Raw genomic sequence first — 24649 nt, forward strand, 5'->3', positions numbered from 1 at the left:
CTTGGACGCCGTCCCGAACTTGTCCTGCCCACAATCCCATAATCGTTTATGGGGTTCAATGCGGCCGCCTACTGAAGTCATGGAGTTTATCTTATTTACAGCAAATGGAGAACTCTCATTTGGGTTTAGGATGATCCAGTTGCGTGCAGTGGTTGGTGAAAAAACCCACAATGAAATCCCAGTGTTACCAGAGTTCTATTCTGATATGACCCGAGTCTTTGGCTACGGCAGACTGTTGAAAATGTACAAAGAGTGCACAGAATTTCCTCCTTTTTTTTGGATTTCTTGGGGCCTGTCTGCAGGGCGACTACAAGACACCTTATTTTAACTTTATAATGATCTAAACAAGAGAAAAACACATCTGAGAGGCTGGAACCAGCTCATTTTTGTCATTTTTGCTGCAGAAATATAGTGAAAAATAGTTTGCAGATTGTTATTTTCAACAGCTAAAATCCCAAAGGTTAAAGAGCACTTTGGGTATTTTCAGTCCAGTTTAAAAGCTTATACTACAGGGCTTGTTTAGTACTTGTTTTAATAACTTTTAAACATTTAACTGGCTGCACAACGAAGAAAACTGGATCTTTGATAATTAAACGTTTTAATTATTAGAACATTTTCAGATATATACATATACATCAGGGGTGATAAGAATATCGATACGCAAATATATCACGATACAATCCGATACAATATCAGTTTTGAATGTCTTTATATGGATTTTAAAAGTCATGTCACCACAAGTTTTTCTGTACAAGTGCAATAAATTGGAAATGGATCATTTTGGTTAATTAAGTTCTTTTACTCAATTTGTCCAATGAATTATCACCGTCTTCTGATGTACATATACACAACGTGTATTTTAAGCTGCTTTTAAAATTTCTCAGTCTATGTAGAATATTGCAATAGATGGCAATATCATAATGTCGCAATAATGTATCGTATCGTGAATCGGGTATCGTGATACGTATCGTATCGTGAAGTCATTGCCCCTAATCTATACAGTACATATATGTAGTTAGTTACTCTGATCTTGGATTTTATGTAATGTGTAACTGGTTATTAAAAGAATACATTTAAAATATGCAAGAGCACAAATAACATAAATACTAGAAAACATAAACCTCTGTGGATAAATCTGATGGCAATAGTGAAACCGCCTTTACTAAAACTGTGGTTCAAGAGTCATTGCCCCCTTTAAAGCCACAACTGTCGCTACAAATACAGAACAAAGGCAGCCTGCCAGTGCTTACAGTGATAGTATAATAGCTCAAATTGGAAAAATGTAAATTAGTACTCTATATGCAAAGCTAAAGTAAAAAACATTGATTTTTTTGGGAGGCGGAGAGCTTCACAGCTACACCTCTGATTTATTGCTAGCCCTTCGTCGCCCGGCGTCTGATGAGCGGCCCCGTCCGGTCAAGAGCCGTCTCCTTCTTCTCATCTTTCCGAAAACACTCCAGAGGCAACGGCCGCTGCCGCCTCTGAAAGTTTCAACCGGCGCTCACGCTCTCTGAAGAGCAGAGGTGCGTGAGTGACAGCTGCGTTTACAGATCAAGAAAGGCCGAGAGAAAACGAGAGCGGAGGGGGAAAGAGGAGAAGCGGCACCATCATCACGGCCTCGATGTCCTGGGGCCGCGAAAAACAGCCGGGAAGAAGAAGAAGAGGAGCAGACAGAAAGGGAGAAAGTGACGAAAAGAGAGGAAGAGTGGCTGATGTTTCCAGCCCCCAGATGGTTTGTAACGTTAGTAGTGAGACGTATTAGCCTGGGGCTTCCTGGGGCGCTCCAGGAATGTGAGCTCTTATGCCAAGAATCCGCCTCCAGCACTTCACCTCCTCTCTAACGGACGGCAGCAGAGGAGGAGAGGAGAAGGGAGGCGAAGGGAGGACCACCAGTGCATGTGTCGACCATATTAAACACGGCTGGGATTCTCACACGGCTTAAGCCAACAGTCATAAACCAGCTTTTTGGCCAACGAGCCAGAGACAGAGGGAAGGACAGAGGGCACGCAGACTGGTGTTATTCTCAACGCGCTCCGATCACTCAGTCCACAACTCAATGCCTTCAACTGGAAAACAATCACTAATATATTGTTTTACTTTTAAAAACCTGAAGGGCATAAAAAAGAGTGAATAATCCACCTGTGGGATGGTGCAAATTGGATCGTCTCAGCCTCTATGTTCATTTCAGTGGTTCATTTTAACACATTTTCATTATTTTATTCAACAACAGAGATCTGTAGCTACACAGGCTACTTTCATAAGATCAAACCCTTGTTGGTTTTTGGTCTTTTTTAAATTTTTATTATTAATGGGACTTTTAACCAAACCTGTTAACCAACTAAAGTATAGTTCTGGTCAAATATCTATAGTTTCCATCAGGGGTTATTGAAAACAACTGGACATTATGCACCCTGAAATAAATAGTTTTTGATAACCAAGCCCACTTTACAGATGCCCCATTGGCTTCTGCATATGCACCGACCATGCATAACATTATGACCAGCTTCCTGACACTGCGTAAGTCTCCCTTGTGCTTCCAAAGCTGTGGTAAATCACGAGAGAATGGACATGGGCCTTCTGAGAGTGTGCTATTGGTTGAAGGGAGGGGCAAAGATTAAAGTGTCTCCTGTCAGTGGTCATAATGTAATGGCTTCTCATCTGTTATTTCACTATTATCTGACCCTGATCAAGGCCACTAGCAGTCGGTCTAATTAAGTGTCTATCTGGAGTCTCGACCTTTCTACAGTTTCTTTTCCTCCTCCACGCACCATGGCAACAGGTGAAGCTAAGCAGAAAAAAAAATGCAATTAATTTCTTTTAAAGTTTTGTAACACAGCCCTTCAAAAGTGCCTTCACTGGCGATGTTTTCCGCAGCAAGATGACAACGTGACTGTTTGACCCGAGAAAGACGTCCAAAGACACTAGAAGAGAGACTAAACACAAACATAAACGCTCACAAGAAAACCAGCCAGAATCATGACCTCAGTATTTCTACAATCCTGCCGATGGCCTTGACAAGGGTTAAAGCAACAACAACAACAAAAAAAAAAAAATAAGTAGCGGTAGAAAAAAGCGAAACGAGGTCAGAAGTAGTGGTCTGTGAGAGAGGAAGCGGATGAAATAGCAAAGAGGGATAGGAAAGAAAGAGGCAGGAAAAAGGCGAGAGGGATGAGAAATGTTCTCTCTTTCTCTGTGGGGTGGAGGAACACAGCTTGGCTCGCCACGGTAAACACAGAAAACACCACAACCACAACAAACCACAGGCTGCCTGGCACGGACACACACACACACACACACACACACACACACAGCGAGCTAAGCCGGTTCTGCTCGCTTTTCACGGACACACGGCTGCACACAGAGGCCTCCCGCTGTGATTGACAGCTTGGGAGAAACCACTCAGAGCCACGGGGAGAGGTAAACCATAAACCCAGCGCGCCGCCGGGTGACTGACACTGATGTGAAAACCACTTCCCCTGATTGGCAGGTGAAGTTAAGTCCCCGGGGGGAAGGAGAGAGGACGGCGACGTTTAGACGTATAGATGAGCAACACGTCATGTTTTCCTTGAATACAGTCGAAAACTTGGGGGAAAAAAATCTCTAATCAGTGCTTCCAGGCAAATGTGACCTTTGACCTGTACACACAGAGGTCACGGGGAGGTTAAGAGACACGCAGCGACGCCGTCAGGGTTAAAGACTAATAAGGTTGTCACAGTAAATGTCACAGAGGCACGCTCTGGGTTATGTCTCGCCAGAGGCTTAACTTCAGAAAAGCCAAAAAAAATGTGCCCATGAAAAAAAAAAAAAAGAAGAAGAAGAAAAAAAAAAGAACACCCACTCATAACCATTCACAACCACTCGTACCAGCTCCCATGCACGTCCCTTTCTTTTTTCGTTTTAAAGCCCTGAGTCATATTTAAATCTTCGCCGGCTTTCTGCATGAAAATACTTAGTGAAGAAGATTTAGGACTAAATGAAGTAGCTTTACTCGGCTAATTCAATAGAAACTGTTTTTTGTTGTTCGTTAAATCACAGAAATCTGTTTTCCAGGATGTTTTTTCTCTTTCACTCTGCGTGAACTGAACGTCATCGGGCTCAGGCATTTTTTCTTTCTGATTTTGTGGACAAATTATTAACGTGCAGAGGAAGTGATCGACAGTGTGAAGTCGTCTGGAGTCGTTTGTTCAGACCTGGTATTAACATCATCCAATCACAAGTGACCAGCTTTGAAAAAGGATGCGGACCATAGGCTGTATAAAGATTGAGTGAAGAACTGCTTCTCTAAAGTGAAGCCAAAGCAAGTACAGCTCCCCCTGGTGGCTGGCTGCGGTATACGTCATAAGCTCCACCTCCTCTATGTTAGTGGATGGGCCGAAAAAAAAAAAAAAACACTAAGATAGACATCAAATATATTTTTTTCATGAATGGTTTCTGTAATTTTATGTGGTTAATATAATGTTGATGCATGTTCAAGTGCCAGGTTTTTGGAGGAGTTTCGTTTCAGTTATCTGACGCTATAGCAACTGGATGTGGCCTAAAGGCGACCACCAGTTGCCATGCCAACAGCTCTGTAAAGCAGTCCTGTGGACCCGTGAGAGTTGTAAAAACTATTTTTAAAAATAAGTACAGCGTATAATCCAACATTTACTTGTGTCTGGTGGGGATAGAGGTGTTAATTAAACAAAAAAACGTGAGTGATCATCAACATCGTACAGACTCTGGTTCCAATGAGGCAAGATCGTGCCCACATCCCTGGAAAAATATCATCAGTCTGGCCAATACAAGGACGTGGGGACATGTCGTCCATATAAAAAAAGAGCAATTCGGGCACATTGCCGTCTTCTGATTAGTCCTGGGTCTCAGTGTTGTGTTCGGTCCAGTTCTCTCCATAAAACAGTGGACACATTAGGGATTAGTTATTTTCATTGAAAAACTGCAGTCTTCTATGCAATTGTGCAATTTTGCCACTTTGCAAATTCATTCTGCGGGCCAGATTAGACTCTCTGATGGGCTTCATGTGACACCTCTGGCCTATGGCGTGGACGCACCCATGGCTCATTGAGGATACATTTTCGGGTGACCTGGATCACTTGCGACCACATTATTTCAACAGTGTGAACACACAATGCGTCCTGCCCACAGTGATGCAGCGTAAACGAGGCCCTCTGCCTTATCAGAGTTTTGAAAAAAAGACACAACTGCCGTCATGAAATAAATGAAACAATAAATAAACTGAATGAAGAATTAACAAATGAAATATGAGTAGACAGAGAGGAATTAATTTATCATAAAACAGTTTATTGGACGTGTGTTCATGTTGATGTGACTGGCTTCTTTATCTCCAGGGTTTTCTTTCACTGCGGTAACATAGTTGTACGTGCGGATGCTACCAAGGTTTGTGTAATAATCCGAGCTTTGTGTGGGTTTTGGAAATAACTAATAATGGAGATGAACAATTTAATGTGTGCTTCAACTGATTATTGTGTCCCACAACTTGTATAATGTCTCCATTTCATGGCGCCCACACAACAAACAGCAGCGTTTGTGGTTCTGAAACAGCATTAGCTTAAGATCCTTTAGAGACAAGAGCTGTTTGCACAATATTCTGCCGTGGATTTGAATGTCACCTGACTGATAACGTCTCTGGACAAATGTTAATATAAGGTCTGAACACTAAATTTATGGTGCACATTTACACAGTATATTACAGCACAACCGTGCAGCTTCTAATTAAATATTTGACCATGATTAAATTGGGAAAAAAAAAAAAAAATGAAATAAATACTTTAAATATATCCAAATATCCATTACTGCCACCTTATCTTTCCTCTGTGCCTTTTCAGTGCCTCTCTCTCTTTTTTTTTTTTTTTTTGGTCAGTGTATATTATTCTCATTACTGAGCTTTAATTAAAACCACACAAATTGTTCTTTAATGGAATCAGCGCGGCACAAATCGAAACTCGTTAACTCCCAGAAACTCTCAGACTGAATCAAAACGTACAGTAACAGAAGATGAGCCGCGTAATTAGAAGTGATAGCGAGGTAACCGAGCGGCGGAGGCTGACCTTATTCTCTCCTTCGATCACGATGACGGGCACGGAGGTGGCGGGCCAGCGGTGCTTCGCGGGCAGGGGTTTGTCACAGTTCCACAGGACGATGATCTGAAAGACAGAACAAACAAATGTGTTGTTGTTGTTTTGTTGTTTTTTTTTTTAGCCTGTGCTTCAAATCTAATTTAATTCTTATTATTTCCTCCTCTAACCAAAACAGCTTCCCACCGAACATGTGACATTTACGCGCCCGGCAGCCAGCAAATGTCACCTTATTACAAGCTGACTGAGTAATAAAGAGCCAGAAGGGCAACTGAAATGATAAAATATTTCCAATTATGGTCCCACAATGGTTTTCTACATTTCCGTCCAGAACCAATCTCATTAAATTATCAGATTTCCCATCTCACTACGACTATTTGCCGCCCATATGATTCCAGCGTTGCCCCACCTCCAATCAGATCATGTTCTGCATTAAGAAGTCATGTTCCCAGCCACAGTTCTGTCATGTTTCATGCGCCTTGAACCGCTGTTCAGCGACACGCGGGTCAGCCCATTCGCCGCTGTACAACAGCCGACCTCATTAACATTTGATGAGAAACACACACGCACATGACACGATCCTGTCTGGCCTCACACGGCGTTAACGTTCTTATGTCTCAGCCCCATAAATTTTAGATATGATGTGGCGACACACGTCACTAAACCACGCTAACTAGACGCGGCGGATCTGATGAGCTTTGGATCTCACGTTGACGTGGCGTGTTCGAAGGCTGGAGTGAGGAAAAAGGTTTATATATGAGGCACGGAAGGATTTCTTAGTCTTTTAAAAAGAAAAAACACAACAGATGATGTGTTAAGGGTGGATTAGTCTCTATAAGTACCACATAGCTCTACTGGTCAACACTAGAAAGTATTTCATTCATCTATTTCCACTTACACAACAAAGCAAAGCATTTTCTATTTAAGTGCGACGCCTGAATGTGTGTTGATGATGAGGATGAGGTTTGTTAGTAGACCGTTTCTGTCCGATCAGCCACAACATTAAAACCACTGAGAAGAGAAGTAAATAACATTCACCATCTTGTGACAATTCATTGTTCTGCTGGGAAACGTTTGGACCTGTATTCATTCATGTGGATGTTACTTACTGACATGTAGCACCCAGACCAGACCAGACCAGACACCTCCACCCCTTGAATTATGAATTTTATTATTGAAAAACGTTTCGTTTTTAGAGGACGTTTCCCAGATTGTTGTGTTTTTAGCTTAGGAGGTTACTTAATCCAGCTCTTAATGTTCTCTTTATCCATAATTCTACTAATATCAGCGGTGACATTTAACGTTACGTATGGGTTTATACGTGTATAAAGATAAAGCTGCCCTTTAATCCTAAAAGCCATTGGTGCAGTTCAGAAATGGTCCTCTCATATATAACCGCCTTCCAGCGCGTAGCCATCTCCGACGCCCTCGTATTTTTCTACGACTGTCGGCTTTAAGGTTAACCTTAAACCTCAACATCGTGATCGGTCCATCGCATGAGGCTAATGTGTGTATCTAACGGTCTACATTTAACTTTAAGTGACTCACAGAAGGTAGCTAATAATGTCGTCTTCGAGGCTGTGTGTGGCAGTGGAGCCAACTGGGAAATAGACGCAGCACATTTTTCCCAAATTCACTAGATCCCAAACTGAGGACACCCAGAAGATCCATGTCCATCCTCAGATGAGTGGACTTTTAGAGTTTGTCACTTGCTCAGATGACTCGTCTTGCACTAGGGGGCGTGTACCAGTTTAGCATCCAATGAAACTCCTTCTCATGCCCCTCCCTCCTCCACCTGTGTCTCCAAATGCAACTGAATGGAGCGCTACTAGCTCCTCCATGGTGGATTCCACTGGACTCACTCTTAAGTTCCAGCGTGGAAACCAGACGTTCTCTTCCTTAAAACAAACACACGCGATTGGTGGATGTGTCGGAGGAGCTATGGCTTCCACTGCAAAAGTATCGCAGCTTCTCTCACTCTGTTGCCGTTAGCGTGAGCGTAGCATATCAGCGACACAGCCACTTAATTTGAAGACCTTGGAGTTGAATTTGTTTAGCTCTAAATTGTTAGAGGACCATCCAATTGTAAGCAGAAGTATTTTGTTTTCTTGTATCAGTTGAAACATAATTGAGACTTAACAGACTCATATTCTGATAACAGTCTGGCTAATTATTTTCCTTACTTTAGAAATTTAAATGCTTCCATCTTTGGTTTTAGCATATTGACTGAAATGTATTTCAATGTCCCTTTTGTTTTTGTCTATTTCCATGCATTGACCTCTCTGTAGCTTTTCATCATTTGCTCCCCTCATCAGTTGTTGACTGGGTTTCATATTTTTTTTTTATAAGGCCGCGCCTTTAAAACGAGGAAAGTGAAAACATTAAAAGGCGGCCTGGAAGCCGCGTTTGTGTGAATTGCGCCGGCGATTGATACCCAGCAGAGTGAAAAGTAAACTGATAGGGACACATCATCAGCATCCAGCCCCGCGGTGTTCAGTTGCTGTGTGTCAGCTAACATCTGCCCTGCCTGAAATGTCCTTGAACGAGCCAGTAAATGAATCCGCCCCGGCTCCGCTGTGCAGGGGCCGGGGCCGTGGCGTCACTGATGGAGCCGAACCGCAAGAATTTCCCTGCAGGGATCGATAAAGTTTCACATTATTCTGACATTAACTACGTCACACTCTGCACCCTGACTGGAAATGTAAAATAATGCACTAGGAGCTACCGGGACGTACCGTGTGGGCTACAGCACAGGGCTTTGATCAGTTGCAGAATCGCCTCCCTGTTATTGGTGAATATGGATAAAAATCATTCACGGCTAAATCTGAACGTGTCCATCATTGCGAGATAATAGGCGTGCGTTGTGTGCACAGCAGAGGAAAGTGTTAATCCACTCCATTCCTGTTTGATTAGAAAGACAGATGGCGTCTCCGTCATCCCTCTCAGGGTGCTGCTGGTGCACGTGTGCCCGTGTGTGTGTGTGTGTGTGTGTGCGCGTACGACTGGAGGCGAGCAGCGAAGGAGCGGTTGTGTATCTGCAGCCGCGACAGGAAGAGGCGCTTCCCCCCTCGCACGCGAGCACGCTCGCAGCAGGAGGTCCGTCGTGTCAGAATGCGCTTCAAAAGCTTTCTCGCCGTCCAATTTAGCCTCCTCCAACCCTCTGTGTTCTCTCATTCTCTCCTTCCCATTCATTTATTTATATCCCTCCGCTCATCCACTCGGAGCTCAGCGGCTCTCTTCTCTGTGGCGCCGAGAGTGGGAGAAAACAACCCGGCTGTGTACCTGGCTCTCCACTCTGCATGCACAGCCGGAGGAAGGCAAACACAAAAGCACCTCCGTACGAATAATAATAAGGAGGCAGAGGCTCCTCGTTCCACTTGCCGTTACGCGGGAATGTGCCGAAGGAGGGGTATCAATTATGGGATGTGCTTTTAGCACACAGAGGAAAAGGATGAGCATCAGGCCTGGAGGTGTTTTTGGACTGAAGTGTGTTTGGAGCTGTTGAAAAATCTGTTGACAACAATTGATCCTGTATTTTCAATAATAAAATTCTTGAATAGAGCAGAGATGTCAAATTTGCTCAGTGTTAGGTTTGTTGTGTTCCCATAACTCAGGAGTTTGGTTACTCTCCACTGTGTTCTTACATTACCTCAAATGACTGAAGTATCAAAAGTATTTTGATTTGAGCATCGATTTTAGAGCACAGAGACCTGGTATCGGAATTGTCAGTCTGCACATCACAAGCTGGTATCGCTGCTCCGCGTGGTACCGTACTCATCAAACTCTGGCTCCAAAACCGCTAGATGGCGCCGCCACGTGTCCTCGTGCAACCCCCAACACTCATTTGGGCCCGTTTCCCACAGAAAAGAAAACACTGGGAGCCACAAAAGCCCTTTGACATCTAAAATGAAGATAACACTGCATATGTCGTTTTCACCTCTATGCTAGGCCTATGGTGTGTTGCATTTATGAAATGAAACGACTACTACATAGAAAACGAAATTGCATTTATGTAACACAACAGGGATTTATCCACGGTTCTCTTACCTGGGGTCGAAAAGTTCAATAAATAGCGGGCTGGACCTGCCGGCGGGTGTCGCACGTCGGCAGTTGTGACGTATATTTTGAGCGACAAAAAATTAAATACATTTTATTTTAATGTTAAAGGATCATCATCAATTCAAATTTAGAATTATGTTTAAAAAACTAACGCACTAAAATAAAAATATATTTAAATTAAATACTTGACAGTAACTAGTAAATGTGCCGCAATGCACTGTGGGAATCGAGTGTGGTGTGGCATTCAGTGTCATTCGGTTTTTGTGTAACTCTCGCTCGTTCACTGATGAGTGACTAGTTGCTGCTATTCTGAGGCAGTTAGCGTAAAAAAAAAAGTGAACGGCTTTGATCATGTTGGTACGTTGTCTCTGAGTCGGCAGGAAAAAAGATCCCACGAGTTTCCAAAAACTTTAATTCCGAACTTATCTTTTTCGGAGTTGGTGTGTAAATTAGACCGACATAAGGTGAGGTTCTATCCACTTCTCCAATAATTACGGACTTGATGTTCCGCTCAAGACCGTTTTAATGAACTACTAAATGTTACATTACAGACGGGATTCGCAGGAAGTGATTACTGTGATTGACAGCGGCAGGAATGAATATCACATTTAGACTCATAATGTTTACATCAAAGAGCAGCGGTAATGATACTTTAAGAGGGATTTACAGGAACACAAGCCCGCAAACTGCAGCCTGTAGCACCGCAATAAAGGCTATACACCGATCAAGCATAACATTATGACCAGCTTCAAAATATTGTGTAGGGACTCATCAGAGAATGAACATGGACCTTCTGGTGGTGGAATGTGGTGTCTGGTGTGTTGTTAGTGGGGCGACTTTGGGTCCTATAGGTTGAGGGGAGGGGGTCTCTGTGGATCATCCCACTGATACTTGAGCTCCGAAAGTTTCCCTTTTGCTGTGGCTGATCGGACATATATATATATATATATATATATATATATATTCAGGCATTGCACTAACACAGAAAATGCTTCCCTCCTACGCAAGACGCAAAGTTGCATGATCATACGCTGTGTGTGTGTGCGTGCGGGCGCGTGTTACGACCACACAAAGACACACACCCACGCACTTACGCACGCGCGCGCGCACACACACACACACACACACACACACACACACACACACACACACACACACACACATAAACCAGCCATCGGGGAGCAAATTCCATTTCATTTCCCGCTTTGGTACGGAGCAAGCAGGGGAATCAATACATGCCATCTCCAGCTGTGCTGAAGGGGGTTTGGCTGCCATGGAGACAGATGCGGCGCTGCTACAAACTGCCGTTCTAATTCAATCCACCGGAGTTAACACACAAACACGCGGGTGCGGAGGACGAGAGCCGCCGTCGCCCCGGTTTGAAAATGCGATTGCGAAAACGGCCACATGAGCCACGTAATGCGGCGCAATTTGGGTGGAGATCAGCGGAGGATTCTTGAGAGTAAACACACACACGCACACATATATATGTGGACGCACAATTCATTTACCTGTGCACAGTACTGGGACTTGGCCACGGCCACCAGGAGCTTGAGTATGGGCTGAGACTGGGACACCAGAGGAGAGACGGCGTGGATGACCGCGGTGAACTTGGGGTACGGTTTAATACCTGAAACGCAAGGGAGAGAAAGCGCTCATTAATAATGCATGTTGACAAATTCAGAAAACAACACAGGCTAGAACTGGGTGAGCCAACTGTCAGCCTCCCCGAATGTAATTTCAGCGTCTTTGAAGAAAGCTAAAGCTGAAGACGTTCATTTTTTCACAAACACTTCATATCCGTTTTCCGGGAAATGCGACTTGAAACGAGCCCGTCAGCAGTTCAGAAATATGGACGTCTTAATTGTCAGCGACGGGCGTTTTTCAAAACCACTCTTAAAATATTCAACAATGTTAATGTGTCTCGAAAATGCCAAATCTCTCCGTCGCTGAATATTTCATTTTGGAAACTCCTCAGCTGTATCTGCAAACCCAATAAACACACGACTAAGTGCTGATGTGACTTTAAATTCAGCCTGACTTGATGTTGGACCAGAGTAATTGAGGCTGAAAATGAGGAGGAAATAAGATACTGAGCAAGACGGATCACAGAGGACGGCCAACTTTTTCCTCATTTAAATCTAATCTAACCCAGCAAAGCATGGCGGCGGGAGGAGGAGGAGGAGACAACCGAGCAACTTTTGTAAAGACGAATATTAAAAGTTGGAAAACTCTCCTCGTGATTTGTCATGAGAAAGTTTTTTTGTTTTGTTTTTTCTAAAACACCTGGTGATGTAAATTTTGTAACAAGCTTATAAACAGATGTTCATGAAACATTGAACAAAACCTGGAGGAGAATAAAAGTCACGCGGCGTGTTTTAAATTTTGGATGCGCGTGCTGTTTGTTTGTTTTTTTGCCTTTTAGCGCACGATCCTCAGTGGATCCTATCTCATGCCTGCACCAGCCATAGACTGTATAAATATGGACAACGTATGATCATTTTCCTTGCATTGGCCCGGAGATAACAGGCCATGTCGTGAGTTTGGAGCCGGCTACGCTTCCTCCTCCAGACTCACTCGTGTTTTTGTTTAATTAATACTTCACTCTGCTCTACCTCCATCAGTTACAATGAAATGTTGGATTACACAATATACCTGTTTTTATTTATTTGTTTATTTTACAACTCCTACGGTCCCACGGAGCCAACTTACGGACATGTTGTCATGGCAACTGGTGGTCGTCTGTATATCACGTCCTACCTCTATAGCGTCAAGTAACTTAGCTAAAATTATCCAAAAAACTGACACTTGAACATACCATCAGCATTATATTATCTACCTAGAATAACAGAATTTGGCCCAAGCCCCACCCACCAACATTGAGGAGGTGGAGTTTATGACGTATACTGCAACCAGCCACCAGGGGGAGCTCTACTTGCTTTGGATTCATTGACACAATATGTGCATACATTTACGCACTTGTCAAATTGATAAAGCTGCATCGTAGAATCAACATTTAAATCCAGTAATTCCAAACCTCTTTGGTTTGTGACAATGTACACAAAAAAGCACTTGCTATATATTCTATAAAATGAAGGCCATGACATAATCTGAAACTGGAAACAAAATAAATAAATAAAAGTTGTGAAAGCTTGGAATCCAATAATAAGAAAAAGTAATGTTTTGAAAGTCTGAAAAGTGATTTTGAATCTCATATTATTTTCTTCTTCACAGCTTACAGTGTTTCAAATCTGTCCCCGTTCAACCGGTGCATTAGTTTGAAACCTTGAACTTTACCTTGAAGGGGTATGATTTCACGGGATTTTCACAGAGCTTCTCCCACTTTTCAGAGACTTGACTGCACAGTTTCAAGTATTTGAGTCAGCTGACTTAATCTATTGGTGAATTAACTGTCAGCCCAGTAACAGGTTGCATTTACGTGAAATTGACTGATACCTCCTCCAGTGACTGACACGTGTATTTCCATTAGGGCACCACCTTAACACCACGGAAACCAAGCAGTGATAAAATACGAAGAACTTTCACTCTTCTCCTTTCTCTTACCCTTATTAATCATCCCTTCTATCCTACCGGGGGTTTCCCAAGATGCTACTTTAATTTGGGGAAGGCCCTTTTCTCTTTGAATGCGGCAGCTTGACGAGCCAAATCTATCAGAAAGAACATGCAAGAAAAACAAAAACCTGCCATCTCGGTTTAGTTTGGCTTCTGCACAGTCAGAGCCATGACCTCAACTCCACCCACCACCTGAGGGCCGCGTCGAACCCTCGAACACATCAAAACCTCTGGCCAACATTTCTAATGCTAATCCCACGGAGCCACGTTCCACAGCATCATGAAAGGCATTCCCGGTGTAGTGACGGCTGTTTGAGGCTTTTTCGACGGATCTCATTTCAGAATTAAACATTCATATGAGTTTGTGCTGTGTATCTGTTTAGGTGTTTCAGCGCCGGGACACTTCAGAGCCGTTAACTGAAGCGATAAAGGTTTTATTAACGCCGTTATGTAATGTTTCCCCTCAATTTTATGTAGTTTTGTTTTATGCTCTATTTTATGGCTATTATTCGAAGTAATGTGTTACATTTGCTGTAACTGTCGTCTTTAACGACACGGTTTATTAGGGATGCGTTTTGCGATTTAATGGGAGGGAATGGAAACGAGAGATTTAGGATGTTATCTGTGTATGTAAATGACGTGGATAGAAACGTAGGAATGTCAGTACGATATTAGTAATGGTGCGTATTACCTTCATTTTACATATCATTTTGCAGGTGTACCCAATAAAATGGCCACTCATTGATTAGTTTTTATTGTTGCTAAAAAAAAATCTTTCTTCTTTTTAATCAAAAGTCCAATTTTGCTAAAGCCTGCTCCCGCTGTGTGAGTCAACGAGAGGAAGTGTGTTATTGGCTCTTATAATAGCGAAGGAGTGTCACTTAGAAACAAACCACCTCTCTTTGGTTTTGCTCATTTACGAGCGAGGAGTCACCTCTTCTCCCGAAAACCCCTCCGTGTTTTTAATCGCTTCCTCCCTGGCAAACAAATAAAGTCGCCGGTGTCGTAATCCACGCCTGCCGTCACCGCGTCCATCCGTTTCAATATCTGCCCCGCGTACCCCCCCAGCCGCTCCATCGACCCGAGTGTGTGCGTTTTGCGGCGGCTTTGGCAGCTCTGGATGAAGATGGAGTGAACCGAGCGGAGGAACGGAGCGGCTCCCGGGGTCGCAGATATGTGGCGGGGGACAAACTAAACGCCGCTGAACCGTGGCGGGAGGGATCGGCCTCTGCGTCGCGGCGGCAGCAGCAGCAGCAACAACAGCAGCAGCAGCAGCAGAAACGCTGACTCCAAACAGAAAAAAAAAACAGTGATGGATGGGGTGATGTGTCAGCGGGGGCTAACACAAACATCCGTCAAAGGCCCATTCGTCCACTCCACTTTCCGCTAGGCGCTGTCCGTCGGAGGAGGCCAGTAGATCAGGGGTGAGGGAATATTTCTACCGTCCACAGCTTCATGTCCAAAGACAGAGAAACCGTCAACAGCCCTTGGTACAGTTTTGTGTCTGTTTGTGTGTCACTGACCTAGTGTGGCGTAGAAGAAGGGGAAGTCTCCCAGGTATCCGGAGTACTGCGGCAGAGCGAACAGCCCCCCGGGGTGGCTGTTCCACATCAGGCTGCTCCTGGAGCCGTGCTCCAGCACACGGTCCTGGATGATCTGCACACGGGAGGAGAGGCAACAGCAGATTCCACATGAAAAAACAAATAATGAGAGATTCTCTTTCCTGTTACAGTAATTTGTTGACTCAGAATGAAGAAGAAGGTCACAGCCAAGGATGTTTGGGTGAATCTTACAAAATTACAAGAAAGTCTGACAAGATAAATTAATTCAAGTCTTTTCGTTTGTCTGTTCTGCGCCGCTATTTTCTGTTTTAATTTCCGTTTTCTGAACCGACGCCTTGTGTTAACCTTGTGAACACATCACAAGTGGCCACACTCAAAACGCACCGAGGCCTGATCCACATTTGGATCACGTCCGGGCCCACTCATGACCACATACTCACGGCGGTGTGATCACACATGGTTCCCCGGCCGCACCGACAGCTCGTCTAATTAAACTTTTTCGAATGACAGTGACCTTTTAACACCTTCTGTCCTTGCAGATGTCAATTAATCATATTATAAATGCATCTAAACAAGAGCTAACAAATGAAATGACTGAATACGAGCAGGCTCTTTGTAATTCCCTCATAAAAAAACGTGTCGGCCTGTGGTTAATTAGCCATGAGTGCTGTATGTAAAACAGCCATGTGGAGTTAAATTATGCATTTCCTCAATAATCACTGGCGGCTTTATTTACCTTTATTACTGTCACTGCTGCAAACAGCTCAGAACAAACACAGGGAATGGATGAATTAATAAATTGATAGCCGATTTTGTTCCACAATTTGTGTCAGGTAGGTAGGCAGCGATCCACGCACGTTAATAGATCAGGTTATATACTCTCTATAAGAGTAAATACTCTGATTTAGTTCAGTTGATAAAACTTCATTTTTCCCATGTGGGCAATTCAGTTTACAGCTCCCAGCTGTAAAATAAAACAATCATTCATCTATTTACAATCAGTTATCTATTATACATATATACAACCAACACTCAACTCTCAATTGTCAGTAATCAGCTGACTAATGGTTTCCCAGCAGCGATCTTGTGCATGTGCAAACATGGATGGAAAAGAATAAATAATGAGTGAGTAAGAAACATCCTACTGTTGCCGACCACTGACCTACACTAACTGTCAAAAGACAAAGATTTAACATATCGTTAGCCTAATAGCTTAATTGCCTAAGTCTGGGGTCTTCAACAGGGGGTCAGCCACCCCTAGGGGGACCACGGAGGTACTGCAGAGGGTTCGCAAAAATCTTTGGTTGATTAGACATTTTTATACATTTTTTTGTGAATGTCTTTAAACACACATTAGTGTGTCCAACATGAGTCCAACATATTCGAATTAAGGGATAAATGGAGGCAGAAGACGTCATCTTTCAGTCAGTCATTCAGCCACACAAGCCTAGACCTGTCAATCTAAGCCTCCTGTACACAGTAACCTACTACTGCACATGTTTCAAATAATAAAAAAAAAAATCATATTTTGAACGTTTTCAGAAAACAAGAAAAAAAAAAATTTTGGCAGGCACATTTTTATTTTTATTGATATTGTAAACAGTGAGTTAAAAAAAATGACACAGGCAATTATGCTAATGATTATGCTAACCATATACCTAGACCTTTGAACGGGTGCAGGAGCACACCACAGTCCACAAACTAATCTCTACTTCCACAATATGTTTTCCTGGCTCAGTTTCATTTCCATTTTTTTTTTTTTTAGAAGCTTTACAAAAAAAGGCTGTTTTAAGTTACTGAGGGAAGCAGACACTCTCCTCAGTTAACCTTACAGATTCTTTACTGATCAAAAATGATCAATTCAAAAATTGCGGATTAACCTAGGGCATCTATCATCTAGGGTTTGTGCTGTTGCCGTAGCTACGCCATCAAATTGACACAATGCAAATAAACTTGCACAAGGACATCTAGATTATTCACTCATCTTATTACAGCTTGAAAAAACTGAAGAACTCAAATGGATTCGCAAAGATCAGTGCTGCTTTGACAGCCACAGGGCAATTAATGGACACACAGTCTGCTGCCAGGATCAAACCGTCACTTTAATTACAGCGGGGGTCTCCTGCAGCGCCCCCCCACCCCCTTTCTTCTCAGCTCGGCCTCTCGAAGCTTAAAACCTGCACAAAACCAATATTTCAGCAACACCGGGCGAAAACGATATTTGCGTGGCCGGCGGATCAAACTCTCAGATTATGGAGGATGAAATAATAAGGATTTGATCAATGAGCCTTGTAATCACACCTATAAAACATTTCATGCTGAGAAATGAGTTTTCACACGAAAAAAAAAAAAAAAAAAAAATGCAGAAAGTCGTAAACGTGAATGAATACCAACACGGGCTAATGTTCCAACTTACAATAACCTCCTTTCAGTTCGGAAACATTATTCAAGAACCAGCCGGGGTTATACGAGTGAGCCTGCAGATGAAAGAGGGAGCAAGGAGCTAGCTGAGCTTTGCCACATCTTTTCTGCTTTGTGTCGCCCTCAATAGCGGCCGATCGATTGGGTCGACGGAAGAACCGCCGCAACGGAAACCTGTGATGCTGTGTAATGTTTCCTCTGCAGATGGAACAAACAGAGACAGATCAGGACGTTAAAGGAACCAGTGACGCAGCAGAAGCCGCCAGGGGGGGCAGAGAAACACGAGCCCCCAGCTCCTTTCTGCGGCCGTACAGAGCAGCCAGTTAAACGTCAGACGTGAGAACGGGCGCTGTTTCCCCCGAGCTGCATCTCATCGTAGTAGCAGCAGTAGTAGTATTAGTAGTAGTAGTGGTAGGAGTCGGGCCTCTGCCACCGAACAGGCAGGCAGGCAGAGGGGACAGAGATATTGCTGCTGCGCCCTTGAGCCATGCTAAATTGCTTCAGTAAAACAGACACAGGTTTGCGGCTGTGTTTTATGGCCGCTATTGAATCGGGAGGGGGGGCGTTGGGGTGTGGGGGGGGAGACAGCCGTTGGGTTGGTAACTCAAAGCACGGATATATAGCGTGGAAACAGTCAGGTGGACGAGGGCTGAGCAGCTGATAGCTTTTTTTTTTTTTTTTTTACAATTTGAGCAGCTAATACCACAGCCGGAGGGGGGGGGGGGGCACTGCAATAATATTGACAAAGCAACATAAAAATTCATCACTGGTAGACGGGGACGTGAAGAAAAGGGAGAAGGGAAAAAAAAATCAGCAGTGTGTGAGTTTCTTTTACTTTTCCCAGCTCTGTCCCAGAGGGCAGTCGATAACCATTTGCCTCAAAAAATAAAATAAATAAATAAATGAAACAGATTAACTCAGAATCCGTTAACTTCTCTATAAAGACAGAAAAAATAAAAAATAAATAAACATATAAATGCCCCGAGCCCTTTACACCTTATGAGGGGCAATTCTGCTCGCTCGGCTGCAGCTCCTCCCCCGCCGGCAAAAAGCCCCGGTCGGGACATGATGGACGACTCAATCTCACCTCAGAACAGCCACAATCAACCAATTAGAGCGTGATAGATAAATCCCGCTCCGGTGTGGGCGCGACTGTGAACTCGTTCTTTAATAGGTGGCTTTAATAGGTTGCACCGGCAGCGCGGATGATCCGCCCGGCATCGACCCCGGCGATTGGGCGAGACGTGGCCTCTTGTTGACAGGAAACGCAGCATGATAGGTTGAACTCACACACGCGCGCGCACACACACACACACACACACACACACACACACAGACACACAGACGCACACACGCCCGGACGGATGGAGACGCAGTTTGGGAGTGAGATGAGAAAGTCAATAAAAAGCAAAGTGAGTGTGTGTGAGATTCAATCTGTCATGATATCACAGTGTGTATCATTACAGATCTGCAGTGCAGGTGTACACACATATATATATATGTGTGTGTGTGTGTGTGTGTGTGGATGTATATGTGTGTGTGCATGTGTGCAGACCCAGCAGGATGGATAAACCATGTCGCTTGTTATCTCGCGGGCTGCCACGGCAACGGCATTTACATATGTCACCCCTGCTCCCACTACTCACCCTCTCGGCTCGCTCCTTTAGCGGGACAGTCAGTCAGGATTAAGCATTTAGCCCTAGTTGTATTCAATATGAACACACACACACACACACACACACACACACACACACACACACACAGAGTCACGGACCTCCGCAGTGTCACCTTCCACTTTAGTGCGGCGTGACAACATGTCAGCAAGGTTATGTCTGGGTGGTGCCTTGTGTATCTGGGGTGACACATCTTGACATATGGAGATGTGTTTCTGACTGTGTGTGTGTGTGTTTGTGTGTGTGATAGCTCGCAGTGAGCCAGGGCTAGATAACAAACAGACCACAGATGTAGAGCTAGCTGAAATCAGACTCTAGATACCGAAGCCCCGACAGATTATGTGCGCTGTGTTTTTGAGTGTGTGTGTGTGTGTGTGTGTGTGTGTGTGTGTGTGTGTGTGTGTGTAAAAAACTCAAATTCAGATGTGAGATTCGGGAGGTTGTACTGTGAGTGAGACTGCAGCGTTAAGAGGAATTTTGCCCCGGGGGGCTTTAGCGGCGCGGTAAGAAAGGAAATTAAATGCGTGACGAGGTAGTTGAATGAGTGGGGGAGGAGGCGTTTGTAAGACGCGGCCAGCGGTAAGCCCAGGAGTTATCCCGGCATGGTGATAAAAAAAACAACTCGTTTTAAGTGAATGATGAGGGATTGGGATTGGATGGATGCACCGCCGTCACAAATTCCTACTATTGTCAACAAAGCTGATGTTTACAGGGATTTCTAATATTGATCCTGCTTTTAAAACTTGTAAAAACATTCATTCTTTACTGGAATATGATTTACTCTGCAACTTCATTCTTAATCTTCGCGCACGGAGCAGTCGATCTGTCTTAGTTCATGTTTAACTTTAGCTCCGTGTTTGGTCAGAATCACTGCAACAGCTCCTTCCTTTAAGACATAGGTTTAAACAGGGGGTCCGCGGCCCCTAGAGGGTCGGGAGAGGTACTGCGGGGGGGATTGCAAAATCTTTGGTTGATTATGACATTTTTATATATATTTTTAAAAATTTTCCCCCACAAATTTTAATTTCTTTTAATGCACATTAACATGAATCCAATCCAATATTTTAGTAAAGGGATAAATGGAGGCAAAAGACGTTATCTGTCAGTCAGCACATCACTCATTCAGCGATACAGGAGCTGTTGCATCGTCACACTAGACATATCGATCTAAGCTTCCTGTACACAGTAGGCCCCGCCCCCTATCGCAGCTGAGCCAATCACGAGGCCACATATTACACGTTGTTCCCTGCAATTGGCCGAGAGCCTATTCGGTCCCCAGGGGAAATCCAGACACAACATTAGCTGCAATATTAGTAGAAAAGAAGCTAACAGCGTAGCTCACTCCCATCTGTTTGTTTTATTTAATTTATCTTTTAATTAATTATATAAATTCACATGTTGTTATATGTTTGAAATAAAAAAATTAATAGCACTAGGCCCGAATTTTTATCACCGGGGACTCACAGGGGTAAGAATGATCTCCTTTTAATTGTGCCCAAATATTTCCGCCCCTATTTGCGTCTTCAAACGACTGCACCGTTATTTCCTTTTCGCCTCTTCTCTTTAAACCTCCAGGCTTTTCAGTCGCCTTCAGAGTCGGGTGACGCACGCTGCGTGAACGAGCTTGTTTGGGGCAAACCCTGACCCCTTCAACCATTAGGACCTAATGGACCTGAAAGTGACGGTCAGGACTGAGGCGACGGAGAAACATTCAGCTTTCAGGTTGTCTGATACATTTCCACACACAGGCTTAAAGAAAGAAACTTCTTCATGAAAACTTCATGAAAACTTTTAAGAAATCCGCCGACGGACTGTTTGGGCTGTTTGGTGCCTCTGTTCTCTGCAAAGCACTGAAGTAAAAGTGTTTTTTAAAGGTCTGCTCACTTGACTGAGACTCATAAAAGCTGAATTTTGCTTTAGGGTTACTTGTTGCGATTCTCTAAGATAGCTGGCCACTGTTCACACACTTAATGTGAGGGGCCTTTGGGCGAATTAAAACTCCTTCTGATACCACTAGAAATGTCACTACTGCTACCATTACAGATGATATTGTTAACTACACTGCTTACATGTTGCTCGTGAGGAATCATCCACGAGCACATTCTCCGGATTCCTTCCTTAAACTGCAGAGCAAACCTTTATTTTGCTTAAACCTGAGAGGCCTGAGAATGAAGTGGATACTGCAGAGGGTGTGCTGTGACACCGCGGCCCTCTGAGAGGGGAAGATTGATGATGGAGGAAGGGACGGGTGGTTCCCAAGTGTGCGACTATACAGCGAGCGTGTCTGGGCTCCTCACCTCCAGCGTGGTCAGCACTATCTTTTCCACCGAGGAGAAGTAGGCTTCCCAGAGGAACTGAGTCTGCTGTCTGAGGGACAGGATCTTATCCTGGTGGATGGAGCGCACCGTGGTCGGAATCTGCAAGAGACAAAACAGTCAGTCAGCTCCGTCCTAAAGATAGCTTCCAAAGACTGATCTGGGACCTGACATGTGCAGACAGGAAGATTAAATACTGGTCCCAAGGATACACTCAGGAAATTCCCATCACAGATAAAACACACAATGCTGTGCAGAGCGGAGAAGTTTTTGGATCGGCGTCCCCAGCTACAGATATGTAACTGATTAAGTGTTCTCAGAGAGTATGAGAACATGCAAGTGTAAAAAAAAAATAATAAAAAAATCATTAAGAAACTGCAAATCTGCCGGGGAGGGAGGGGGTCTATGGATGGCGCTCACGTGAAAGACTGTTACTGACGTGTAACATTACTTTTGGAAGTTTGTGCTTTCTACCAGTTTTTTTTTTCTTGTTTTTTTTTGTAAAAATCTGATTCTAGCTGGAAAAATCTCACCCCGAGCTCCACGTTTGTTTCTCAGGCTTTGTCTCAGTTGTCATCCCACCTCTATATTTGACTGCTTGTTATCGTGCTACCAAAATACCACAGTTACTGTCGGTCAAGTGGTAACAGCTACGCCCGGATCCGTCTTCAAGGAAACAAAAGGAGCACGACTGAACGGCTGGAAACAGGCACGGAGGACTGCGCGTTTGAGAACTTTAGCTGAGTTTCTGTTTCCAGGATCAATAAAAGAACTTTGACTCAAAACGTCTTGTTATTAATTCTCTAAAGCAGGGGTCTTCAACAGGGGGTCCGCCACCCCTAGGGGGTCCACGGAGGTACTGCAGGTCGCAAAATATTTGGTTGATTAGACAGTTTTTATACATTTTTTAATTTTAATTTTCCCTCACAAATATAAATTTCTTTGAACGCACATTAACATGAATCTATTCAGCAATACAGGAGCATGCAGGAGTATTTTCGGAATAGCTTAATATTTAATTCAAGAATATAATATTTTAGATTCATAAATACCACAAGGTTGAGTTTAATATAGAACTCATATAGTAGGTAGGGGGTCCCTACTTAATCTCTGCATTAGTTTGGGGGTCCTTTGAAGACCCCTGATGTAAAGTGAGTCAGGTTCGAGCCAAGAGTCAAATCCTCGTCTCTGTAACCTAAAAAACATCGACATTCTCAGAAATTTAATTTTGGAGTTGGATGAGAGGATCAAACACACTTTGAACTTTCCATCTAACTCGCAGCAAAAGAGCAAACAAGTATTTTTAAAGAGGACTTTTCCTTCAAGACCCAAGCAAAGCCCTTAACACGAGAAATAAATAGTTATTTGTAGGATTTAAAATAAAGACAAAAACAAATTAAAAAAAAAATCAAAGGAACGAATGCCACAGAACAAGTATACAAAAAATAAAAGCAGCAGCCTTTATCAGTCACAGCCAATATTTAGGAATAAAAGCTTTTGGTGGAAGGCTTTATACTTTCAAAGAGTTGTGTAGTTCCTTTTGTAAGTATTTGTCACACTAAACGGTGGATAAATGGCAAATAAACACCGCTTTATCCGCTATTTTATAAATACTCTGCCCCGTTCTTCTAACCGTGCGCACCGTCTGTTGTAGAAGTAAATAACTATATGTAAATACTTCTAACGCAACATTTGAAAGTGTAACTATCTCCACCTCGGCCCGCTGTAGGCTGCTGCGGCAGAACACATAAATCCGGAGGGTGATCCGGGCACGTTCGGCGCCGCACAGCTCGGGGGCCGAGCTCCCACGTTATAAAAACTCAATGTCAAACAATATTATTATACACTTCATTCAAATTAAGATTTAATGGGCATATAATTACTTTTTTCCCCCCGTGAAGTTCAAGCACTTCCAACCAAATCCATTTGCTCGTTCCATTTATTTGCTCTCTCTCTCTCGCATGACAATGGGAAGCCTTGAGTGGCATTCGCGAGACCAGTCACGGACTCGCTCGAGGTTTGTTTAGCGCAGAGCCAATCTCGCTGGGCGAAGTGAATGGACTCGCTGCTGTTTTCTCGATGTGCCGTAACCGCCGAGTGGCACCGGGAGCGCGTGGGTTCTGAGTGAGCGCCGTCTACGGGCCGTTACCTGCAGCAGGAGCCTCTCGTCGCCGATGACCGCGGCCGTGTTCCAGTCGATGATCTCGGAGAAAGGCAGCTCCCAGCCGTTACTCAGCATCACCGGCACGCACGCAGCCTGAAACACACACACACACACAAACACACATGTGAAGAGGGAAGTGTGGATGTGATGCTTAATATATATATATAAAATAGAAAAAAACATCGTAGTCTCTTTACGACACAGTGATTCGGATCGTTAAAGCTGCAAAATGTGTCTCTTTTCATGTAATGTTACAGCAACTGGCCTTTATTTTAAAAAATGGGACAGTGCCCAGTAGAAAGATGAAGAGAGAGAGAGAGAGAGAGAGAGAGAGATAGTGGGAAATGACATAAAGCAAATGTCTGTGTTGTCGTTGAACTCCAGACTTTGCTGTTAATGACACTGTAACCTATGTTTAACCATTCGGACACCAGGTCATTTGAGTTCAAGTTGTCTTTTTTGGGGGGGATTTGTACAAACTGTACATGAAATCCCTCGTGAAACATGCAACAAGCAGCTGAGGAAGGAACAACAAACATCACAACAGTGACAGTGACTGATTCTGAGAAGGACTAATCCTTAACCTAGATTTAAACACAACAGGTAGTTCCAATTAAAACAGAATTATGGAGATTTTAGATTTTAAACTGACAAATATTTAAATTATGGAAGTTTTATCATAAATGGAAAACATTCCAACTTGCTTACTTAAAGCGGCACTAACTGATTTTCGGCCACTAGAGGGCAGGAGAATGAGCTCAAAACCAGAGTCTTATATTAGAGAGAATCT

General features: G+C 43.6%; 1 protein-coding gene across 1 annotated transcript in view; it reads right to left on the reverse strand.

The window, feature by feature from the left end:
• Positions 1-24649, reverse strand: part of ext1b (exostosin glycosyltransferase 1b) — a 122308-nt gene that overhangs the window by 12084 nt on the left and 85575 nt on the right. The window contains exons 3-7 of the mRNA XM_047604385.1: positions 23845-23952; positions 21678-21797; positions 15248-15380; positions 11663-11781; positions 6066-6161 (exon numbers count right to left, since the gene is read on the reverse strand). Of these exons, the coding sequence (XP_047460341.1) occupies positions 6066-6161; positions 11663-11781; positions 15248-15380; positions 21678-21797; positions 23845-23952 (576 nt within the window). The remainder of the gene's footprint in view (positions 1-6065; positions 6162-11662; positions 11782-15247; positions 15381-21677; positions 21798-23844; positions 23953-24649) is intronic.

This window comes from Mugil cephalus, chromosome 14 (assembly GCF_022458985.1).
Source record: "Mugil cephalus isolate CIBA_MC_2020 chromosome 14, CIBA_Mcephalus_1.1, whole genome shotgun sequence".
Lineage (NCBI taxonomy): Eukaryota > Metazoa > Chordata > Actinopteri > Mugiliformes > Mugilidae > Mugil > Mugil cephalus.